General features: G+C 42.7%; 1 protein-coding gene across 1 annotated transcript in view; it reads right to left on the reverse strand.

Moving 5' to 3' along the window:
- The window catches only part of LOC124594714 (cilia- and flagella-associated protein 57), a 287,883-nt gene that overhangs the window by 204,016 nt on the left and 58,414 nt on the right, over window positions 1-25,453 (reverse strand). Inside the window, exons 4-5 of the mRNA XM_047133082.1 lie at window positions 16,245-16,563; window positions 15,958-16,162 (exon numbers count right to left, since the gene is read on the reverse strand). Coding sequence (XP_046989038.1) covers window positions 15,958-16,162; window positions 16,245-16,563 — 524 coding nt within the window. The remainder of the gene's footprint in view (window positions 1-15,957; window positions 16,163-16,244; window positions 16,564-25,453) is intronic.

Raw genomic sequence — 25,453 nt, forward strand, 5'->3', positions numbered from 1 at the left:
AAGTAAGATTTTGTTTAGGAGAGATGAAGTTGTAAGTTGTGGGAGTAACTGTGATGAGGTTGCTGATATCGTTACTTTGGAGGAAGGAAACAGTATATTTGAGTAGGGGGACAAGGGCGGCACCACCCCATGTTGCATTGTTGCCAAATTTTTCCAAGATGGCGGATCCACTATGGCGGCGATAGATACGGCAATTTCGCAATGACGTAATGCCGGGAAGTTCATTTTTTGGCGGGAAGATATGTCAATTGGGCCATCTCCACTAACCTAACCCCCTCCCCCCTCCCCTCCCCTCCCCAGAAAATGGCGGGTAGTTCAAATTCCATCAGGACAATGCAACACACCACAGCTACCTCCACTAACCTAAGTCATCCAACTGCCACCTCTTCTTAGGAATCTGTGGATAAATGACTGAGCATGTGCTCAAAAGTATGGACGAATGTCTTCATTTAAACAGTCTTTATTTAAACAATTTGAGGCAGTACCTCCATTCAGTGTGTTCACCATGGGGTCTGGAGTCTAACTGACCTAGTACACAGTACTGCCACCAGAAGGCACCGTTATTTCTCCTGTGACGTAATCCAAATGGCAGTCTGCAGGAAAATGGCGAGAAAAGGACTCAGGCTGTGCTGGGCTGGAGATAGGAAGGAGTGTATTTATTTATTTTGGAACAATTTATTTAGAGATGGATTTGACATAGTATATTTGTTACACTGTTCGCCTGAGCATATTTGTTACACTGTTACAAAACACTCGCTCTGGTGTGCTTGGGGTCATACTACACAGCAGACAGAGCTTAAAACTACTTGTGAATCACCGCAATAACGCATTACACTGATGTACAGACACGCAAAGAACTCGTAAATTACCGAAATAATGCATTGCACACCCGACAGAGCTGCAAAGTAATCGTAGATCACCGAAATAATGCAGGTAAAACGCTCTGCAGACACTCTTGCTAATTGTAAACTGTCAAAATAATGCATTGCACAGCCTACAGGCTGAACAGAACTCGAAGCAACGTCCTACAGCAGAGAAAAATGGAGGGAATTTTCGGTATCCTACAGCTACTGGTCTGGAGATGTCCTAAGGCCACAGTGGCTGATGAGTCACGACATCCCCACCAGAGATGGATGGTCTGCTTCAACTTGTCTTTGAACACTTGCTTTCTCAGAACTTTCCACGGATACTTAGCCTCAATCTTGTTCGAATGAGTTTGTAGACACTCCCATCCCCCAGCAAGAAGGATGTCTTGTGAATGAATGGAGATTTCTGATTGGCCCTTATTGAATTTACCCATCAAACTGCTGCTGCTGCTGGTGTGGGAGCACTGTCCGCCATTGTTTTCTGCAGACGAGACTTTCAGCGGCAAAAGTAGGCTGGGAACGGTCCACCTCGACACAAAGACGTTACTGTTTCTGGTCCCAGCCTGCTTGCTTGCTTTTCTACACCCATCTCCAGACTCTTGGGATTACAAGATCACATGTATTTTCACATGGTTTGCCAGAATATTGTACCATTTACGCGATGCTTCTCGATATCAAGCACATAGCAGAATCCTACCAATTGCTCACGCAACATAACTCCGAAGGTATAAACTGGGAATTATTTCTCTACAAACCCGAAAGGGGGAGCGTGCTATAAACCACTGAGTAACTAGAAACGTATCCCGTCTGTGAAGACCTTCACTTGAGAACTTGAAAAAAAAAAAAAAAAAAAAAAATAGGGGAAACTGATATGTCCAGTCGCAAATACCGATGTCGGTGATATAACACATTCCAAATCATCGCTATAATTTACAAAGTCAACTAAGGTGTTTCTCATGTCTAGAGAACCAGCAAATGTGTCTTCCACCTGCTAGATGCACACACCACAATCGATGTTCCCTCAACTAAATAAAGGCGCGAAATGTGCAGAAGCAGTCAAGATAACAATATACATGGGAGGGAATAACGGTCCAGTGCAAACACATGTCCATACTGAATCTTCTCAAATTTCCACGCGATCACGATAGCTCTCCAACACATACTAAGTATCAGTTCGCTATTTGGCCATCTAGAGGACGACACGGTTAAGTCAGCAACATTCCTACACCACAACAAGCGTCTCCATTTGGACGGTACCTACAATTAGCCGGAAACGTGAGTCATTCCCGCTACAGGTCACCGCGCTGCACACCTAGCACACATGGACAGAACCGTCCTAGGAAAAAATACCGGCCTCATGTATATTTTATCCCTGTACTTTCAATTAAATATTACGATCACGGTCTCAAATGAATGACATTCGACAATGAGCAAAGTATCGGAAATACACCCTGCTGACGGCTGTGGCTCTGGAAATAGAAATACCTGTACCAATCTTATGACTTGACATACTCTTCCCTTTGCTATCATAGTATTCCACTTCAAATCCATACCTTCCTCACGACTTTACATAGTCATTTCCTTTGCACATGTTGGATTACTCTCATACTTTATAAGCCTGATGCTCAAGGCGAACCTATCACACATCCCCTACTGCTAAGTATAATACTTCGCCAATAACTGATTGTCAGTGATACGAAATAATACTGACCGAAACTCAACGATGGGTGGACATGCCTCATAAGTTTTCTTGCGAGTGGTACTACTGTATCTTAGAATGAGAGGCGTAATCGTTTTACAATCCGCTATATGTTAAAACAAACACCGTCATATTACCATCACAAGTGGTCTTGGTTCTACAGGTGCACACATGTATCCATGTTAGAAGCTATACGTGCTTTATAAATCCACGTATGGCATTATCTCCAAATGACATGGTTTTTCCAGGCAAGTAACTGGACACTGCACTTAGACGGTGATCACTGGAGTGTTTATTATCAGACCAGCAGTGTGCTTACACGTCACTGACGGTGCACCCTCATAATAAAATTACCGAATTTTGAAAGTGATTAGGTTCAGGAGCGTGGTATGAAACCGGTATTTGCAACTCCCTCACGCCGCCGCCACTAGATATTTCTCTAGTATTTGTAATGCATTCTGTCTCTATGCCAAGTCAGAGCTTCTGTGATGTATCCACTGAGCTATAGGCGATGATTGATTGAGAAGGATCACAAACAGTAGTAGATAATGTGCAGACTGAGGTCGTAAGAAATGTACACTAGCTTTTCAGATCTATAGTGCTACGCTTTTGGTAGAAAATATGTTTATGATTTGGAATCAAGTCTTTCCATTAAACCACATACCTGCGTCGGATCCTATGGAGAAGTCCTTTAATGAGTACAGCCCCTTGGGAATCATATTTCTGGCACTCTCATATCACGAAACAAGTCACCTTTCTCGAACCTATCTGCTACAGTAAAATTCCAATGTGGTTTTAGGTGGTCCCTTGCATCTCAGACTTTGTGCTACCATCCTTGCAGCTTTGCGCATGTGATCGTTATATCGTAAGTCGGAACTGAGTGGAAGTCAGAGAAAGTGTAGAAACAGGCTAAGCTGAGTTACTGCCACAGAACTGTGTTTTGGCCATTCAATGGAAACGGAGCCTACTCCTGCAACACGAGGTAGTATAAAAGACAGTCCGGGAACTGGGAGAAGGACGTGGATTTTGCTACTCCATTGTGGTGCTTCTCCAAACAGGCACTACAGATCCACATCCCTCAGGACCCATTCACGTTTATCACGCCAACATTCTATCACGTTTATTCCGTACCATCCACCAGAGAAAAATTACGAACTATAAAAATTCTACTAACTTCATCCGATAGAGAACTTGATAAGATTTTTACAGCATCTCTCTCCTCCCACATAATGAAAACAAATACCATATGCATGCCGGCATCGAGCACATGTGACAATCCTATTAAATATACAGGTATTGATCCACTGCACAGACCAGTTTAAAGTTTCATCACCTGTACTGTAGGAGGATGACCGTATCCCACAGATTATACCGCAAGTCGCAAGAATGCTCCCTGTGACCCTGTGTAGTTGATTGACGTTTTTTTTTTTTTTTTTCATGCAGTAACACGCTTTGTACACTGCCATACATTTTGTTTATCCGCCTAGACTTTGAGATCTGTGTCTGGTTCTAAACTGCCATTAACACGTTCTGATCCATTGCCTCTCACAGAAAACTAGACGTCGCACTGGGTAAATCATGTTGTTATTCTGGCTACCATAACACATCACATACACTGGATGATTTTAAGTAAAAGGCAGTTACAACATAAGGAAACTGGAAGGGTTTGGTAGCGTATGGAGAGATTCCAAACTACTGTCTAAAGGTGACTGATGACCTCTACATTTAAACTCATCTGTCATAGTGATGGAATAGCTGATGGCACTGCATTCCATTTCGATTGATTCCTCATAGAACAGTCGTGTAAGCGGTCACTGTTTCGGTGCTAGCCATCCCCAGAAGGTGTTGCCCCTCCATCAAAACTCTTTCTCCAACTCAAACAAGCGATGTCATTCAATCATTACGTGCTAACCAGCAGCATATCAGTGGACGGATGGGATGGAAAAGGCACCAACGATTTACTGTAATAATAAGCATCACAGTTGATAGTGTGAACAAATTTAGCAATGTTAACAGTAATTTCAACACTGACCAATGATGAGTGTTTCCCAATTTCAGTATCATAGCTAAAGCGCCCCTTCTCTACTTCCCTTTAGGATTGCTAGGGAGAAAGCAGTTGATGTTATTCTGCAAATGATTTCTATAGCATGACCTGTGACATCAGCATCCACAGGTTTCACACGCGGGGGCTAGAAGCATCTCGCATCTCCCGTTAAGATCTCAAGGGAGAGAAAGCAGTCTATGTTATTCAGGAACAGATTTCTATAGCGCAACCTGTGACTTCAGTCCACAGGTTTCGTGCACGCGTGCTAGACACAGCTCACATGTCCTGTTAGGATTGCTAGGGAGAAAGCAGCCTGTGCTATTCTGAGAAGCAATGGAACGGATTTCTGCAGCATCTGTGAGGGTGAGTCGCTCGGCAATTAGATATTCACTGGACCACAGGCGACTTTCACATGCCGTCGGCAGCGGCTAGCGCTCTGGTGCTGCTTTGCATTCAGCTGGACCTGCAAAGCACGTGCGTGCATTGGATTCTCTGATAGTTGCAGTTAATGATAGTTTGAAAGTGTTTTTTACATGCAGTGTTTGTGCACTGGATTATTTTCAGCTGTTGTGTTGTGAGCGCTACACACGCATTATCTTTTGACAATTTACGAATTGTTTTGGTGTCTGTTGCATTATTTTGTGAACAGGTGTGCAGTGCATGATTTCGACAGTTGATGATTACCAAGCATGTTTGCATAGTCTTTTAGATGTGAAGCGGGAACGTGTTGTATCCCCGCTTACAGTCGCTCATGTGCAGTGAACCGGCATTTATCACCGCGCCCACGCACTGTGCTCATGGGAGAGGCTTTGTGGCAATAAATGACTAAAGCGGTTTCTGGACAGGACACATTTATTTTTCCTGCCGTTACAATAAATGACAAATAATATACTTCGCTAATGTCCGTCTATATAGGCGCGTTGCACTGGCGGCGCGGCTCGGTCACCGATCCCGGAGGGTGTACACTCCAGTGACGAGCCGTGGCGCGGCCGCGTGGACCGAGCGAGACAAAAGGCCGCGTCACAGAATGTTCTGCTCTTGGCGCGACCAGAGGCGCCGTAACGTCCGCGAAGAAGCTAAAGACAATTTAACGGCGACTGCGTTTACGACCGCGCGTACGCATTTACGGCGGAGTCACGTTGACTCGACGCACGTGGTCCGCGGCGGAAGAACTAGGGAGACGTGTGTCGCGTCGCGTCGACTAGCTCGAACTGGTGGCAGCTTTGTTCGCGTGCGGTCCGGTGTGCGACGCACCGTTGCCGAAATTCCGCATAACGGTACAGCTGCCCCTACTTGTGTCGGCAGTGCCGTAGTTCAGCCCTTCGTGCGTTGGACGGTGCTGCCGCCACAGATGCATTATTTTGACAATTTACGAGTTGTTTGCCTCTCTGCGCATCAATGTAGTGCATTATTTCGGTGATTTACGAGTAGCTTGCAGGTCTGTAAGCTGTGCAATGCATTATTTCGACAGTTTACAATTAGCAAGCGTCTCTGCAGAGCGTTTTACATGCATTATTTCGGTGATCTACGAATTGTTTGCAGCTCTGTTGGGTGTGGAATGTATTATTTCGGTAATTTACGAGTTGTTTGCGTGTCTGTACATTAGTGTACTGCATTATTACGGTGATTCACAAGTAGTTGGAAGCTCTGTCTACTGTGTAGTGTGACCCCAAGCACATCAGAGCGAGTGTTTTGTATCAGTGTAATAAATATACTATGTCAAATCCATCCCTAATAAATTGTTTCAATATAAATAAAGTACACTCCTTCCTCTCTCCAGCATCCCAGCACAGGCTGAGTCCTTTTCCCGCCATTTTCCCTCAGACCGCCACTTTGCATTATGTCACAGGAGGGCTAACGTTGCCTTCTTGTGGCTAGTACTGTGTACTAGGTCAGCAAGACTCCGGACCCCATGGTGAACACACTGGATGGAGGTACTGCCTCAAATTGTTTAAATAAGGACTGTTTAAATAAAGACATATATCCATCCTATCCAGTACCAGAACTCAGGTAGACAGAGAAAGTTATGTTGAAGAAAGAAACAAAGCCAAACAGATAATTGCAGCATCCAACAAGAAATCTTGAGAAAACTTTGGAAACAGGTTGGAGACTTTGGGTCAAGCTGCTGGAAAACCATTCTGGAGTGTAATTAGCAGTCTTCGAAAGGGAGGTAAGAAGGAAATGACAAGTATTTTGGACAGGTCAGGTAAACTGCTGGTGAATCCTGTGGATTCCTTGGGCAGATGGAGGGAATATTTTGAAGACTTGCTCAATGTAGGTGAAAATACGATCAGTAATGTTTCAGATTTCGAGGTACAATGGGATAGGAATGATGATGGAAATAGGATCACATTTGAGGAAGTGGAGAAAATGGTCAATAGATTGCAGTGCAATAAAGCAGCTGGGGTGGATGAAATTAAGTCGGAACTCATCAAATGCAGTGTAATGTCAGGTCTTAAATGGCTACACAGGATAATTGAAATGACCTGGGAGTCCGGACAGGTTCCATCAGACTGGACAAAAGCAGTAATCACACCAATCTTTAAACATGGAAACAGAAAAGATTGTAACTACAGAGGTATCTCTTTAATCAGCGTTGTGGGTAAACTCTTCTCAGGTATTGTTGAAAGGAAAGTGCGAGTATTAGTTGCGCACCAATTGGATGAAAATCAGTGTGGGTTTAGGCGTCTTAGAGGTTGGCACGACCAGATCTTTAGTTTACGGCAAATAACGGAGAAGTGTTATGAGTGGAACAGGGAATTGTATCTATGTTTTATAGATCTAGAAAAGACATATGACCGGGTTCCTAGGAGGAAGTTATTGCTTGTTCTACGAGATTATGGAATAGGAGGCAAACGTTTGCAAGCAATTAAAGGTCTTTACATGAATAGTCAGGCAGCAGTTAGAGTTGACGGTAAATTGAGTTCATGGTTCAGAGTAGTTTCAGGGGTAAGACAAGGCTGCAACCTGTCTCCACTGTTGTTCGTATTATTTATGGATCATATGTTGAAAACAATAGTTTGGCTGGGTGAGATTAAGATACGTGAACACAAAATAAGCAGTCTTGCATATGCGGATGACTTAGTTGGGATGGCAGATTTGATTGAAAGTTTGCAAAGTAATGTTTCAGAGCTAGATCAGAAATGTAAGGACTATGGTATGAAGATTAGCATCTCCAAAACGAAAGTAATGTCAGTAGGAAAGAGATATAAACGGATTGAGTGCCAAATAGGAGGAACAAATTTAGAACAGGTGGACGGTTTCAAGTACTTAGGATGCATATTCTCACAGGATGGCAACATAGTGAAAGAACTGGAAGCGAGGTGTAGCAAAGCTAATGCAGTGAGCGCTCAGCTATGATCTACTCTCTTCTGCAAGAAGGAAGTCAGTACCAAGACTAAGTTATCTGTGCACCGTTCAATCTTTCGAACAACTTTGTTGTATGGGAGCGAAAGCTGGGTGGATTCAGGTTACCTCATCAACAAGATTGAGGTTACGGATATGAAAGTAGCTAGGATGATTGCAGGTACTAGTAGATGGGAACAATGGCAGGAGGGTGTCCACAATGAGGAAATCAAAGAAAAACTGGGAATGAACTCTATAGATGTAGCAGTCAGGGCGAACAGGCTTAGATGGTGGGGTCATGTTAGACGCATGGGAGAAGCAAGGTTACCCAAGAGACTCATGGGTTCAGCAGTAGAGGGTAGGAGGAGTCGGGGCAGACCAAGGAGAAGGTATCTGGATTCGGTTAAGAATGATTTTGAAGTAATAGGCTTAACATCGGAAGAGGCACCAATGTTAGCACTGAATAGGGGATCATGGAGGAATTTTATAAGGGGGACTATGCTCCAGACTGAACGCTGAAAGGCATAATCAGTCTTAAATGATGATGATGATTATCCATCCTATCCAGCACACGCTGAGTCCTTTTCCAACAGATTCCTAGGAAGAGGTAGCGGTTGGATAACAACTGACCTTTTTTCTCGCCATTTTCATAGGTTAGTAGAGGTAGCTATGGTGTGTTGCATTGTCCTGCTGGAATTCGAAGTTCCCACCATTTTCTGGGGAAGGGGAGGGGGTTATGTTAGTGGAGGTAGCCCAAATGATCTATCTTCCCGCCAAGATATGAACTTCCTGGCATGACGTCATTGCAATGCTTCCATATCTATCGCCGCCATCTTGGAATAAATTCAACTCGATTTGAAAAAAAAAAAGAAAAATAACAGCTATAATTTTTTTTCTTTGCTGATCGGGATTTTCTGACAGCTACGGGTGTGTCGTCATCCTCAAAGACACAAACTTTATTTTGAGTCTTAGTGGTCACGTCTTAATTGCCAGCCAAGTCTCGTCACCTGTCACGACGTTATTCACTTATTCTTCTTCAACGCCTCCGGACACCATGTCACACGACGTGTTATTGCTCTTCCGGCAGTCTATGCGGCACCCACAGAAAACAAAGTTTCTTTACTTGCAAATGATGATGCAGAATCGAACGAATTACTGGTGCATTTAGCCCCAGAGTATCCTCTCTGCTTATGGGTCACTTGCCTGTTTTCGCCTAGCATTTTCCTCACAGCAACAACGTTTGTATCCATAACTGATGATCGTGGCCTTCCCGTTCTCTCAGCATCCGCCAGAGGGAAATCCCTCTTTAGAATTCTCTATGCCACCTGGGTATAGTTGTACGACCTGGACACAACATTACCGAGTACATGAGTCATTTCTTCAAAGCACTGGTCCATGTTTAAACCAAGAGCGATGTTGTACCGCAAAAGTGCCCGAATCACTTCATGATCACGATGCCAAACTAATCCTGCTAGTGAACGACCATGCCCACAGACTTTGGACAGCGGCTATAATGCAAGTACGAAATATTCTCAGAACGCAGGAACAATTACCCTCCTGTGACTTATTGTTTCCTGGTACCCTTTATATTTCTTTTGTTGCACTGTTGAGAAAGTGAGATCAGCGGGAGCCTTGACAGCAGCTGTTTTTACTCGTCATCCGTTTATGAAACCAGCAAACAACTAGAGGCGGCAGCAGTATTACAGACTACAAGTACAGAATACATTGCCTTAATGTATTATTTCTTTCGTTGTCTTGAAACGATATGAGATAATAAAGTTGCAGTTGCATGGTTGACAAACACATGAAAATAGTGTTTTATAATGTGAAAAAATGTTTTGAAAACTATCTCGTTTTGACAGCTTCATTTGAAACTCTGTGAAAGTTTCGTTCTGTCAGGTAAGTATCTTGTATAGAAAGCTCGATTTCTACTGTGTGTTGCTCACCGATACTGAGGGATCCTAACAGATCGATGACAGTGTTGGGGAGAACATGTACATTTTACGGTATCGTCAGCAAATTCTGGCGAGGTTTGTATTGGCTTCCGAAATATGGTCCACTTAGCGTCCATCACTCGTCAAGTACATTCAGTTAATCGTCATGGCCTGGAAAAGCATTTCTCGGAATATTCCTTCCATGAATCTGAAACCCATCGACCGTAAAATACCTTAACAGTGGAGATGCCTTATCTCCAATGAACACAAAAGGCAAAACACCTGATGTCTTTGTTAGTGGAAAGTCTGGCGATATATTAAGCTCCCCTTCTTGCACCAAGCGAAATACACTAAAAGAATGAAATTACCGCTTTCGCTTGCCATCCCGTATCACCTGACATCGACTGTAGTGAATTTCCTGCGAGGATCTGAAATTGCTGGTAGGATGATTGAATGAAATTGTTTCGTAGTTGTAAACATTGCGCCAGAATTTTCTGAGTGTTTTAGACAAATGTGTTTTCTGTCAGGATCATCGACTGTATTTGGAAAGTTCTCTACGTTTTATGAATCATTTACAGTATTTGGAAAATAATTTTCAGAAGACACTCAGATGTGTTATAGCTGGAGGCAATCCTGCAATACTTCGGTAGTTGACTCCACAACTCTTACAACGATTATGAATCCTATTATGAATGTCAGAGCCATGTCTCGAGAACTACTTCTTTTTTATAGGAACCTGTAACAATGCTCATTTCACCAGCTGTCGAGGACCTGAAAGAATTACATTGTTCCGTTGAAAAAAATCTTTAGTTACTATTTCGGGTTAGATAAGGAATTTAAGCACATTAACCCTATGCCAATCTAATCTCCTCTTTGTGTGGTATCATTGCCAAAGTCGTATTTGAATACCCCAAATCTTTAATGCGATAAATGGTGTTATGAATATTTCCTGATCACTTTATTGCCTGGAGACGCGAGTGGATTTAAGTGTGCTATGTACTATCCATTTTCTCCAGAATGGAGTGAGTTATATGTCCCAGCCGAAGTTTGAAGAATAGTTCAATATGTTGACTACATTTGGTATGCAGCAACTTTCACCAAATGCAGATTCATAGCGACCTCTGCTTTTCATTGCAAACTATTCGATTTTCTTGAAGCGGATTGGTTAATTTTGAAATATCAAAATAAGTAGGGCGGTTACTAAATGGTAAGCAGTTCACCTGGAAGCTGACGAATAAGGCTATGAGATGTGCGGGAATCAAATTTTTTCACAGAGTAGTTTCTTTCAAAACGTTTGAGAAAAACTGCTGACGGGCCTGCTCGCACATTTGCCGGCTGTCGCGCCGCGCCGCGCCGCGCCCATGCCCTGTCCCGGTAACAACGCTACGGCAGCTGAACAATGCGGAGCACCGCGTCGCGCTGTTCGGCCGTTTCACTAAAATTGCTACACCAGGAAGATGACGTGCTACAGACGCGAAATTTAACCGACAGGAAGAAAATGCTGTGACATGCAGATGATTGGCTTTTCAGAGCATTCACACAAGGTTGGAGCCGGCGGCGACACCTACAACGTGCTGGCATGAGGAAAGTTTCCAACCGATTTCTCATACACAAACTGCAGTTGACCATCGTTGCCTGATGAAACTTTGTTGTGATGCCTCGTGTAAGGAGGAGAATTGCGTACCATCACGTTTCCGACTTTGATAAAGGTCGGATTGTAGCTTATAGCGATTGCGGTTTACCGTATCACGACATTGCTGCTCGCGTTGGTCGAGATCCAATGACTGTTAGCAGAATATGGAGTCGGTGAGTTCAGGAGGGTAATACGGAACGCTGTGCTGGACCCCAGAGGCCTCGTATCACTAGCAGTCGAAATGACAGGCATCTTATCCGCGTGGCTGTAACGGGTCGTGCAGCGACGTCTCGATCCCTGAGTCAACAGATGGGGACGTTTCCCAGACAACAACCATCTGCACCAACAGTTCGACGACGTTTGCAGCAGCATGGACTATCAGCTCGGAGACCATCCATCGCTGCGGTTACCCTTGACGCTGCATCACAGACAGGACCGCCTGCGATGGTGTACTCGACGACGAACATGGGTGCACGAATGGCAAAACGTCATTTTTTCGGATGAATCCACGTTTAGTTTACAGCATCATGATGGTCGCATCCGTGTTTGGCGACATCGCGGTGAATGCACATTGGAACCGTGCATTCGTCATCGCCGTACTGGCGTATCACCCGGCGTGATGGTATGGGGTGCCATTGGTTACATGTCTCGGTCACCTCTTGTTCGTATTGACAGCACTTTGAACAGTGGACGTTACATTTCAGATGTGTTAGGACCCGTGGCTCTACCCTTCATTCGATCCCTGCAAAACCCTACATTTCAGCAGGATAATGCATGACCGCATGTTGCAGGTCCTGTACGGGCCTTTCTGGATACAGAAAATTTTCGACTGCTGCCCTGGCCAGCATATTCTCCAGATCTCTCACCAACTGAAAACGTCTGGTCGATGGTGGCCAAGCAACTGGCTCGTCACAATACGCCAGTCACTACTCGTGATGAACTGTGGTATCGTGTTGAAGCTGCATGGGCAGCTGTACCTGTACACGCCATCCAGGCGTACCGGGGCCGTTATTTTGGCCAGGGTGGTTGTTCTGGGTACTGATTTCTCAGGATCTATGCACCCAAAATGCGTGAAAATGTAATCACATGTCAGTTCTAGTATAATATATTTGTCCAATGAATACCCGTTTGTCATCTGCATTTCTTCTTGGTGTAGCAGTTATAATGGCGAGCACTGTATAAAGGCAATATCCTGATTGATTGGCTGACCGACTCATCATCATCCAGCCCAAACCGCTTGAGACACAAACTTGAAATTTGCAGGACGGGCGTATCTTATACTATACGTGTCGTTTATGAATATTTTTTTCGAAATTACAATCCTAAAGGGATGAAATAGTGGATAAGGATTTTTGAAATATGTCGCAATTAAGGCGCTTTTGAAGCTAGACCTACAAAACTTGGCATTTGGGTTCTCGGTCAGCAATAAAGTAATACGTGTTCCAACATTTTGGAAATTTAACACCATGGGGGTGAAATAGTAGGTGAAAGCTTTTCTCGAAAATATATCATTATTAAAGAACCACTAAAGTAAGTATTTTGAAAGCTGCATCTACGAACACTGATACTTGACTTCTCAGTTATAAATTTGTGTTTTTAGAATTTCAACCCCTAAGGGTGTGAAATAGATCATGAGACTTTTATTATGAAAGCTTCTTTAGAGCTACAAGTATGAAAATTTAAATTTAGGTTCTAATTTAGAAATAAAAAAATACGTGTTTCACTGTTTTTGAAATTCAACCCCTGTGAGAGTATAATGGGGATGAAAGTTTTTATAAAAGTATCTCATTGTGCACACATTTTTGAAGCTAAACCTATGAAAATTTGTATTTGGTTTCTCTGTTAGGAATAAAACGTACGCATGTCACTGTTTTTGGAAATTCTGTCCCTAAGCGGATGAAATAGGAGGTGAAACGTTTTATGAAAGTATTTCATTGCTAAGGCGTTTTTAATGTTAAATGTTCGAAAATTTGTTTTTGGCTTCTTAGTTAGAGATGAAAAAATATGTTTCACTGTGTTCTTGAAATTCAACATCTAAGGGGGTGAATTAGGGTCACACTGATTCACCGACTTATCATCGCCCAGCCTGAAATGCTAAGGATTGAAACTTGAAGTTTGGAGAAGGTGTGGAACTTATACTGTAGGCATTGTTTAAGAAGGGGTTATCCGAAATACCACGCCTAAGGGGGTGAAATAGGCGATGAAAGACTTTTTGCAATCATGTCGCTATTAAGGGAATTTTAAAGCTAGAACTACGGAAACTGGTATTTTGTTCCTCAGTCAGAAAATAAAAAATACGCGTTTCAGCATTTTTGGTTATTATGGGGTGAAAGTTTTTTGAAAATAAACACTTACTAAAGAACTACTAAAGGATTTTTTAACGCTCCATCTGTGACACTTGGTATTTGATTCCTCTGTTAGAAATAAAAAAAAAAACGTGTTTTGCTATTTCTGTAATTTCATCCCCTAAGGGAGTGCAATAGGAGATGAAAATTTTTAAGGAAAGATTTCGTTACATTAAAAAATTTTAAAGCTAAATTTATGAAAATTGGTATTTCATTTCTCGGTTAGACACAAAGAAATATTTGTTAGGGGATGAAAGTTGCTATGGAAATATCTCCACAAGTACGCAACAGGCATTATAAAATCTTGGGCTCCAGCTACCAGAATCGCTTTTTGGTCGGAAGTACAATCGGAAAAGACTTTGCTTATATGGCCTTAATTAGTGTGAAAAGCTGAGAAGGTGTTGCAATTTGTGAACAAGAAACATTCGATAAAATAAAAATAAACAAAAAAATCTTTGCAGACCATACAGTCTACGCTAGCAAAGCAGCGGGGGCTAAGCTAGTTTTAACTGTATTTTAAGTAGTGATTTTATTTGTGCTGTGATTGTGATCATGATATAACAAATAGACAGTAATGATGCCGCGGTATACAGGTGTTTGAATGGTCCTACGCGCATGAATGCACCGGAGAGGCACCACAGAAACGGTTCCAGCGGTTACAAGAAGTCATTGTCTGGCAATGTAACTGAAGTAATCGACCTGCCCAAAACTGTGCAAATGGGCACGGAAAAGTAGAGCTCTCCGCGCAGTCGGTTGTTTTCTTTGAAACCCGAGCTGTTAAGTAATGCGGCAAGAGCTCTGTCTCACTGGCACCCGGTTTCTTCTGCCGACGAGGTACACTTCCGTGGATGGTGCAGTCACTCTCTGGACCACATGGTCCTGCAGTTTAGGCGCCATGTTGAGACAGTTACAACTGAATGCTACAGGCACTAGAAGGGCCGGTAGTAGATTCCCGGTTGGTTGAAGAAAGTCATGATCTTGCTGGTCACCAGTTGCAACTATCAGATCATCCGGAATTACAGTGGCAACTCGTAGCTACGATAGCATCCGGTCACCAACGCCTCCATGCCACTGCTAGGTTATAATAATTTCGTGTGGATCTACGACATGGAGTAAGTTACAGTTTATACTGAACGTATATCGTTTCTGCAAATCTTGGTGGAGGTTGACAATTCCTTGATACAACCTGCACTTGATCCCAAAGCGTTTATGTGTCCAAGCATAAGTTACACCACTGGTCACATGGCCCGATGAGGCAACATGGCCCATTGTTATGCCATGTGGCATCATGAATATTTCTGTCGATCGCCCTCAATAATGTGCTGTATTTCTCCATTTTGTGTCCTCTGATCACTTACGTACGTCGTTTTTCTAATTTACCGACGAATGTTCTCTATCGGTCCTTTAATAACGTTCTGGTGACCAGACACTGTTTCCATCGGTTTCAGTGCCCTTTTATCCTGTTCAGTCTATAAGCTTAATCGTTAACATATCCGAAGGTTTTAAGGAAAATATACATACCAATGTGATTGTGCAGACAAAGGTCCAAGGTCGAAATGGCGCCTGTAGAATATGGATTCGATACTATAGGCACGGTCAGGACAGGGAGTAGGGCAGTGTGTGCTTACACATCTGAGGGCATGGCTTTATAATTACACACCCTTTCTCTTCTTTTGTCGTTATAGAAAACATGCATGCCACTACACTATGCACACATGTATAGCAGTTACCTACACGCAACATATAAAACAAAATTCACACTCCGCTAGGAAAGGGATTATTGTAGTCAGAGGATGATAAAACTCCCTGGATAAGAGGCAGACAGACCAGTATCTCACAGACGACAATGCCACACGACTCTTATTTTAATTCAAAATTTTCTCTGCAAGTATAACCCTGATTGGACTCATTTCTCAACCTTTCAAACGATTTTCTATAGTTTATAGCACACTTTCCCTTTTTGTAGTCCAGAGACGTGAAGGTTAAGTGCTGTATTAATAACGCAAGGACATGCTACAAACTACTAGCTGAAAGCCTAAGTACTTCCAAATAGCTAAGTAATACTATGTGATTCAAAATTCGAACACTCACCAGTTGGGTGCAGAGCAACACAGTATACATCTTCCTGATACTGCACAGATATCGTAAGTTTCTGTTCTTCGTAGTTCCAAATTCGAACGGTGCGATCAGCTTTGCCACACGTTATGAAAATGGGTTTCCATCGACATGTTGAAAGTCCATTTATCTCTCCATGATGCAAACTTTCTCCCAATAGATCGAACTCAATTTCTGGTTGCTATCAAACAAATCGATAGATGTATTCAGCACTGACTACACAAAAAATATGCAAAACGAGATCTTTTGAAGAAATTACTTACTTGTGCTATAGTGGGTCCCATTAAAAATGCAAAATATATCTGTGAGTAGCGGGTAGTTGCAACGAGATAATCTCCATCATTATTCATACTCAGATTCTGAATGCAGTTAATGCCAGGTTCCCTCTCAGCGATTTCAGGACAAGGAATGTTAAAGACATTCCTCTTTGAGTAGGCATGAGCACTCAGTCTTTCGAAGAAATGAACAGCCGATTCTCCATAATTATATGCAAAGCCTTTCGCACCGGAGACTATCTCGCGGATCTCAGTATTTCGAACGTCCTCTTCCGTTTCAGTTTCGGGACGCGTTAGTGGTGGCAACCTGAAAAAGTTGTGAGCAGAAATAGCAGTGCTCTCTGCAGAGCCTGGCAGTGTTTTCTAAATGGTTCACATTACAACCTATAGACAACAGGTAAATCTCTACGAAAAGCGCAGTTGATCAAAGGTTCTGACGAGAGTTAAATTAAAGCGAAACAAGCTATTGTTTTTAAGACGGGCAATCATAATATTCTCTTCGAGAAGTTACGATTTTATGGGATACGTACTTCAGCACATGTCTGGTTTACTTCCGGTTTAAGAAATAGAATGTAGGACTTTACACTAGGCTGTTGGGGTATTACAACGGGTGGCGCCACATCATCCGCATTGGGAACAATTACCATGGGAGATCCCATAGGGACCAATCGTTGGTCACTACTGTTCTTCCTTTATGTTAATGATCTCCCATTTTATTTGAATCAAGAATTAGTCCTATCTGTAGATGTTAATGTACTGTTGTCAAGCGGAACAAAGACGTATCAATGGAGAAAATAGGAAATGCTGTTTTTGTGAAACTTACTGTCTGGCTTTGAACAAAAGGGCTTTCTTTAACTTTAAAAGAACACAGCTCATCCTGTGTTGTCCTGTCAGATGCATCATACCTCTTGTTACCCAAGTACACCAAAAGAAATGGCAAACAGGCTAGAAAGTTCTAAGTTCTTGGGTGCGCCTATTTTTGAAATCTTAATGTGGGAAAACCATATAGTTCGGTTTGGTTACTGTTACTATAAGGATAAAGGGCAACTTTTGAGATACCGAACACAGTAAGTCATTTTGTATATTTTCATTCACTGATGTCTTGTGGGAACTAATGTTACTTATAATCCGTCTTGATTGCAATTTTTTTTTTTTTTTTTTGCAACCAAGACGGATTATAAGTAACATTATACAATCACTGATTGCTACTATCCCATCAGACATTACGTCTGTTTTTTGCAAAATCTTGTGGGAACTCCACGCTTGAGGAAAAAGTATTCAAAAAATGTTCAAATGTGTGTGAAATCTTATCGGACTTAACTGCTAAGGTCATAAGCTTACACACTACTTAACCTAAAGTATCCTAAGGACAAACACACACACCCATACTCGAGGGAGGATTCGAACCTCCACCGGGACCAGCCGCACAGTCCATAACTGCAACGCCTAGACCGCTCGGCTAATCCCGCGCAGCGAAAAAGCATTCATTGCACAAAAGAAAGTAATTATAATGATACATATACAGCCGCGACACTTTCTGCGCAACCCATCCATCATTTTGAACGACAATGCGCGGGCGGATGCAGCGCAATCTGTGACTGCTCTGTTCGGTCGATGGGACTGGGAAGTACTGTACCATCCACCAAACTCCCCGGACTTAGGTCTTTGTGACTTTGATTTGATTCCGAAGATGAAGGAACCACTTCGTGGCATTCGCTTCAGAACTGTACCAGAGAATCGACAGGCAGTAGACCGCTCCACTCGCACCATCAGCAGAACAGGCTCTGCTAACGGTATGCTACGCTTCCCACATTGGTGGCAACGGGTTCTACACAATGCTGGTGATTACTTTGAAGGACAGTAACAGGTCCAAACATGTAACTCTTTTGTATCGGTTGTGGATAAATAATTGCCACTATTTAAGTTCCAACCCTCGTATAAGTAACTAATCAACAAATTTAACTGATCAGTGGTTTTAGAGCTACATGCATATTCCCCAAGCCATCATACGACGCATGTCATTCCCTACCTTTTCCACTCGCAAATGGAGCGAGGGAAAAGAAGCTTTTGATATGCCTCCAAATGAGCCGTAACTTCATTTTTCTTTTCTTCGAGGTTCTTGTGTAAGATGTAAGTTGGTTGCAGCAGAATCGTTCAGCCATCAGTTGGAGATTTTAGCCTCTAAACTTCTTCAATAATGTTTTGCGAAACATTCCGTCCAGAGATTCCCATTTGAGTTCGTGAAACATTTTCATAATACTCGTTTTCTGACGAAACCTGCAGCTGACAAACCTAACAGTGCGTCTCTGAATTGCTTCGATGTATTCCTTTAATCTAACCTGGTGGGAATCCCAAGCACTCGAGCAATCCTCAAAGGTAGCCACTATAAGGAGCCAAAATATCTGGGCACACGCTAGATAGAACCCTGCCTTTTAAATCGTGCCTCGCAAAATCTTTGTAAATGAGCTACACTTCTGTATGATTCTCTTATGAAACCGAAGTGGACCGTTGCCTTCCCTGCAATCAACCTTATGTTCTCGTTTCATTTCACATCGCTTTGGAACGTTACAGCTAGGTGTTTCATGGACATGACTCCGCCAAACAGCACATCACTAATAATTGAGCCGTGTGTACTTCCATCTTTCCACGCCTCGTTTCCTGAGCGTTGCGTGGAGCCAATATTTTTGGTAATCGACAGTGTTTGGGCGCGATCGGGCTCTAGCATCTCGTTGCTGTCTTTTATTGCTTCGCTTCTATTTCGTTTTTCCGCGGTTGTTCAGGGTTGGTCTTTTATGAAGTTCTTTCGTTTGAACTCCCGCCCGTAGTGCACCCACTATCGATTGCGAGTTCTGTCTTTGGTGTACTTAGAAACCGTAGGTTGGTAACACGACCGACTCACGTGTTCATTGCAGCAGACTCTTTGGCCTGTACTATTTATAGGCGAGCGCGGTCACGCTGGAGATCATCCACCCTGTGTTTTATGTTTTACGCTCCAGAATTTTCTGCCATTTTACCTTTAAGTCACCGAATTTATCGCCAACTGTTATTATTTTTTATTATCTTCATCTTTTTAAAACATATTCTGTAGGCTGAAGAGCGGCGTAATAAGCTGCTGCCAGCCCGCCCCCTTTAGGGGGAATCGAAACTCAATAAAGGAAAAAAAAAAAGAATGCTGGAGGAAGTTGTCGCGCAGTGGCCTTCGTGTCTGCTCTGGTGACGTCGACATCCTGCCTTCCGCGTACGGGTGTTGTTACGGAACCCGCACTTCTTTCTACCCGTGGAGGAACGCCGGCCTGGTTGGGCCCCTCTGTCCGCTCTTCACTGGTTGTCCGCGGGAGGCGGATGGCAGTCTAATCATCACCTGCGTCGACGAAGGCAAACAAACAGAAACCATCATGGGGCGGTGGAGCAGTGTGAATGTTTCAAGTTGATCGCCCTTTGGGATTGAGTTCATCCAGTCGTCTTTCCCGCCTTGTGGCCACCGCTGTGGCAATCCTCTGTTCTGTTCACTGGTGCAATTCTGACAGTGCAGATTCCTCCACGCATCGTTGCTAACTGGTGTAGTGATTTATTTTTGTAGTTATTTCTGTACGTTTGCACTTCTATGTTTTGGTAGTTCATCCTCCCTGTGGTTGCAGAATTTCGGGTGGGGAGTTAGTTCCTTGTCTCCCAAGATCTAGTGCTGTATTAAGGCTAATTCTAGTTCAGTCTAATGTTCTGTTAATCCCTCGGTATATGTGTCCGCCATACTATTTGCGCTGTATTTATTCTAAGTGAGTTGCACTGACAGTAGTTGGGGGTTCGAGTCCTGTCATAGAGCTGATAAGGGGTCACATTGGTTTCGGCTCGTCAGTTGGAGGGTGTTGCCTTAGAGGTTTGTTAACATGGGCATGTCAGCGTTGTATAGCGCTACCGGGACCTAAAGAAGAACATTGTGCTGATTAGGGAATGTTGTTACACGTTCTTGTTTTCATTTCGATACCTGTATTTGTGAAGGCAACCGCATGAAGTAAGATCTGTTGTGAAGCTATGCTGGATCTTGCGCTCTTGGGATTTTTGATTTTGTTTTGATCCCGACTATTTGGGTGTCAGGAATATGGAACTGTGTTGTTAATGTTTAGCTTGAACAGCGGACAAGCGGCTAGTTTAGTACGTGTGTAGTGGCATAGCGTCCTCGTGGAGGCGTGCCCGCTAGATTGCTATTGCGTCTCCTCAAAGTGTAATTTACACCTTACTAAAACCCCCTTGTTAAAAGGAAGAAAAAAAACTTTAGAAATACCTTCTATTTGCATTAACTATCTTTCCCGTCGCTTAAATAAATATGTGCTCAGTGATTAAGCTAGTGGGAGCACCTGTCTATCCTAAAAGCAACTGGCGCACTTCTGTTGTGGTGGCCCTCGTGCCTATTTTGGTCCGGAAGATTGTACAAACAGGCTTACATGCTCCGTATCGAACTTCTGCTGTTGTTTTTGAGTGATTGTGGATTATTAAAATTGATTATAGTGCAAATGTTTGTATTTTACCAATCGTGTTCATAAGTTATTAATGTGATTTGCTGGAATGTAATACGAAAGTTTTAGGACCATAGGTTGTCCAGGTAGAAATTTTCAAGTCATACTGTGTTGTGAATTCATGTATTTATGTTTTATATTGCAATGAGAATTTAAATGTGGTAAACCCACGGTTTGTGATTAATAATTACAGATTTAAGAGTGCGTTCACTTAGCGCTTACTTATGTGTTGTGTTATTATTATTTTTAAAAATTATAATAGGCGTTTTAGTTTCTTAAATTAAAGCCTTTCCAATTCGAAAGTGGTGGCCCTCCAATTTTGGGCAATTGTAAGCATCGAAGCAGGATTTACGTAGTTGGTGTTATGTATTGTATGTTATGAATAAATTATTTATGTGTTAAATCACGTCTGATATGTCAATTCCTTGGCCCCGTCCACACCTTGGTCGTAGTCTTTTAATATTAAATGATCAGACCACCGTTCCAATAATATATTCGAGCATTGTGTATTGTGTATGAAACCGGGGACCTAGACACGACGGAGAGGCTTCGTCCCGCTGTAGCCCTCAGTGGTTCACAACAGGACACAGTAGTCTACCCACCCCATCCCATCCCACCGCACCGCACACCAAACCTAGTGTTATTGTGTGGTTCGACCCCCAGTGCCCCACCGCCCCCCTTCCGGGAACGTCTCATAACAGACGAGCAGACCAGTGTAACCCCAAATGTTTGCTGCGTGGTAGAGTAATTATGGTGCGCACGTACCTGGAGACAGTTTGCGCAGCAATCGCCGACATAGTGTAACGGAGGCGGAATAAGGGGAACCAGCCCGCATTCGCGGAGGTAGATGGAAGACTACCTTAAAAAACATCCACAGGCTGGCCTGCACACCAGACCTCGACAGTAATCCGTGCCGGGGAGAGCCTTCCCGCTCGGGAAGCAGCGCGTTACACCGCGCGGCTAGCCGAGCGGGCTTATTCCAAAATTACACGACTGTTTTTCCTACTCGTCTGCATTACCTCACATTTTTCTTCATTCAGAGCAATCTCCCAGTCATAAAACAAAAGATAAATTTTACCTCCGTCAGCCTGTATCATTCTAGCGTCACTCAATGACGCATCGCCGTACACTACAGCGTCATAAGCAGACAGTCGTAGCCACAGTTTGAGGCTAATATCTACTGATATGAAATTAATGAGTCGTTCATGGCCACAACACTTTCTCTTTCTGAAACTATGGAAGGAATTGTCTGTACTCAGAGTACATCCGACTGTTGACTCACATTTAATGCTGCTTTGACCGAAGTGACTTGCTTCCATCTTGATAATTGACAAGCCAACAGAGCTCTGAAAGTCTGTATTGACCACATCTGTCTTAACCACTCTGAAGAGCCAAAATTTCTAGGTACCACGCTGGATAGAACCCTGCCTTTTAAATCGTACCTCGCAAAAACTGCTGCGAAGTTGAGGACAAGAAATAAACTTTTTCAAAAAGCTTGTGGAACCACATGGCTATCATCAGCGACAACTCTCCGGGCTTCTGCATTGAGCTTGGTATACTCAGCGGCGCAGAGTACTGTCCACGGGCATGTTTGAACGGCGCCTATGTAAACAAAATTAATGTCCAACTTAACGAAACGATGTGTATTATTTCACAAACAATTAGGTCTACTCCCACCATTAGGCTGCATTTTCTGAGTAACGTACCACTCAGAAACCTACGAAGGAAAGGTGTCTTGATTAGGAAATACATCAAGATCTTAGCAAATCCTGTACTAAACGAACATTCTAACATCCCTGATTTCAGAGTCAACAGACTTCCTTCAAAACATCCTTCTCTTGCACTTGCAAACAGTCTCACCGGTACTAATACCAACAATAACTGGAGGATAGAGTGGCTCGAAGTGCCCCAGCAATATTCTAGTTACTACCTTGACAGTCCCTGTGTTTAATCGGCCCCACAAGATATGGTCAAATCTCAACCAGCTGAGAATGAGACGTGGAAGAAGTGCGGATTCACTTTTTATATGGGGAATGCTGTCCTCACCAGCATGTGACTGCAGTGCACCAAGGCAGACTATCCAACACATCAGGGAAAAGTGCAGCTTCAGGGCATATAGAGGGCTAAGTGGAATTCCTGCTATCCGAATCAACAAGCTCTGCTCCAAATGTCCTCTCCCTTCGCCAATCCTACTCAGAACAACTTGCAACCTGGTAGACTATAACTTCAACCTGCACGAAGTTTGGACGCAAAAATGCTATAACAACAATCTACTAGAGTTCAATAGCTTTCTCCAAGTTAACAACAAACAATGGGAACTTGATCTGTCCCCTAGGACATGGAGTAAACTCAACAGTGTCCGGACTAACGACAGTAGATGCAGTGACCTACTGTACAGATGGGGAGAAGCTACCACTGCGGCTGCATGTGTGGCTCTCCAAAACAGACTGTTACCCACATTATTGAATAGTGCCCTCGAAATTCGTACCCTGAAAACCCCTCGAACTTCTTGGATACCGCAGCAGATGTGATCAATTATATAAATAGTAAGTCAGTAGATTTGTAATATATATATATATATATATATATATATATATATATATAATTTTATTTCTAAAGTGACGTGTAATTACCACACGATTAATAATAGTAATAACGATGATATTATGATGAGAAATGGCTGATGGCAATGCCAATTCCATCAAATACATACAAGGACAAGATGTTTGTTTGTAATTAAATATTTAGAAATAATGTAATTCAACTTTGAAATGTACTTAGATGCCAAACACTAAATAAATTATTTTTTTATCGTTTCATCAACTTTTGATCTCTATTTTCTTGTCGTTTATTGATTTATTCTTTTTCTTATTACAACATATGATAAAATACTTAAATATGTCATCCCTGTTTACGTAATTGCGGAATAAATTTGACACACGTTAATCGAGTCAATAATATGCCTAAATGACTGCACGATGCAACTTCGGATTCACACGTACAGTAGCTTATTACCAGATTAGTGACTAATAGTTGAATTTCGCGTAGATAATAGCATATAATACGGAAATTCAGGTCCATCTATTTATGCAAACAACTGTTCCTTTTTGACGCCCAGACATTTTTCAGCACTGTTCTGTCATCATCGGGGTGTACTTTTATTTCAGTTCTGTACAAAACAAAGATGTTTTATTAGTAATAAGTGTGATGAATTTAAGCCTGAAAAATTTTATGTTTGTTGTGATTTTTCTTTTTATCTGGAATGTTAGGCTCTGTACGATCTTCTTTTCCTTACTGTGTAACTTGCCATCTGCAACGAAGCGAGTGTGGTTGGCCGGTTAACAAATCACTTCGTGACTGTATTGTGTGATTACTTAAAGTCATTTTTGTAGTATCTACCACCATCTGTATGTTTATCTGTTTTGGAAATAACAGAAACAAACAAAAAATTCGAACTTCATTCACAAATGAGGGCAGATAGCATGAAAATACAGACAACTAATATTTTTGCACAAGAAATTATCTTAATGGGTCAAGTAATTTGTTAATTCGCACATCAAATCACAATAACTTTAGAATGTCCTACAGAACCCAAAGTATTAGAAAATAAGGAAAGAATTACAACAAATGTGAAATGTTTTCAGATTTATTTCTTCACAATAATTATCAGTTAAAACACCTTTGCTTTTACACAACTTAATAAATGTATCTACTATTGATGACAATAAGGTCCTGAAACACATTTGAGCATGACACTTTGGCTGGGTGTCGTTGGTGGTTCTCTTCTGAAGATGGATGCAGGTGCAGCAGAAGAAGGTTCTGCTGAGGTTAAACAAAGCTCTTTATTACTGTTTGTTTGCCACCATGGGATCCGGAAACTGCTAGTGACGATGGCGATAGAGGTGAATATGTCGTTCACCGTCATCTGGTGGACTCGCTTTCGGTGCGGTATGAGTGAAATAGTGCCGGGCAGGCGCCGCCGAGGTCTGGTGGTGGTAGACGCGGCCGCGTCACCGGTACGGCACTGTGCGTCACAAACGGAGTGTCCCGTAACTGTCTGAGCAGGTCAATGTTCACAGCAGAGTTGGTCAGCTTTAAATGCTGCTGCTCCCCACTGAATTAGTGGTAGTCGCTGGGTTTGTGCGTTAATCCAAACGATCTGGAGCAGATGCGGTAACCAGTCTCATACCTGACTGTGGATCAGGATATAGTACTTCTTGATTGTTGGCCTGGTGATTGTACACATGGTCTTACGACACAGGGTGTTGCTTCCACTGATCACGCAGTTCAATGACCAGTGCCGACCGACAGCAGCTGTGACTCGGTTACCATTCTAGACTTCATCTTCTGCTCCAAGTGCTGCAATAATTTATCCCCTTACAATTTCTCCTTCCTAGGAAAACATAAATCCTCGGATTTACGCTGAAAAGTTTGCTGTCTCATAAGCACAGATTTATTTACACGCGTTTACACTTCATATTTCCAGCACACTCATGGTGACACTTGGCCCTTATCACTACTCACACTTCTTTCGATCTTGGCACACAGTGTGATCGTGCGTAGTTAATTCTGTCCTTTTGGCTCCACTATATGAGAGGGAGTGGGTATCAGTGTGCCTTCTAAGCACTAAGATTTAACTTGGTGTCATCTACTCCTCGCCGTATTACCTCTTACAAGATTACACTA

Source organism: Schistocerca americana, chromosome 2, assembly GCF_021461395.2.
Source record: "Schistocerca americana isolate TAMUIC-IGC-003095 chromosome 2, iqSchAmer2.1, whole genome shotgun sequence".
NCBI lineage: Eukaryota > Metazoa > Arthropoda > Insecta > Orthoptera > Acrididae > Schistocerca > Schistocerca americana.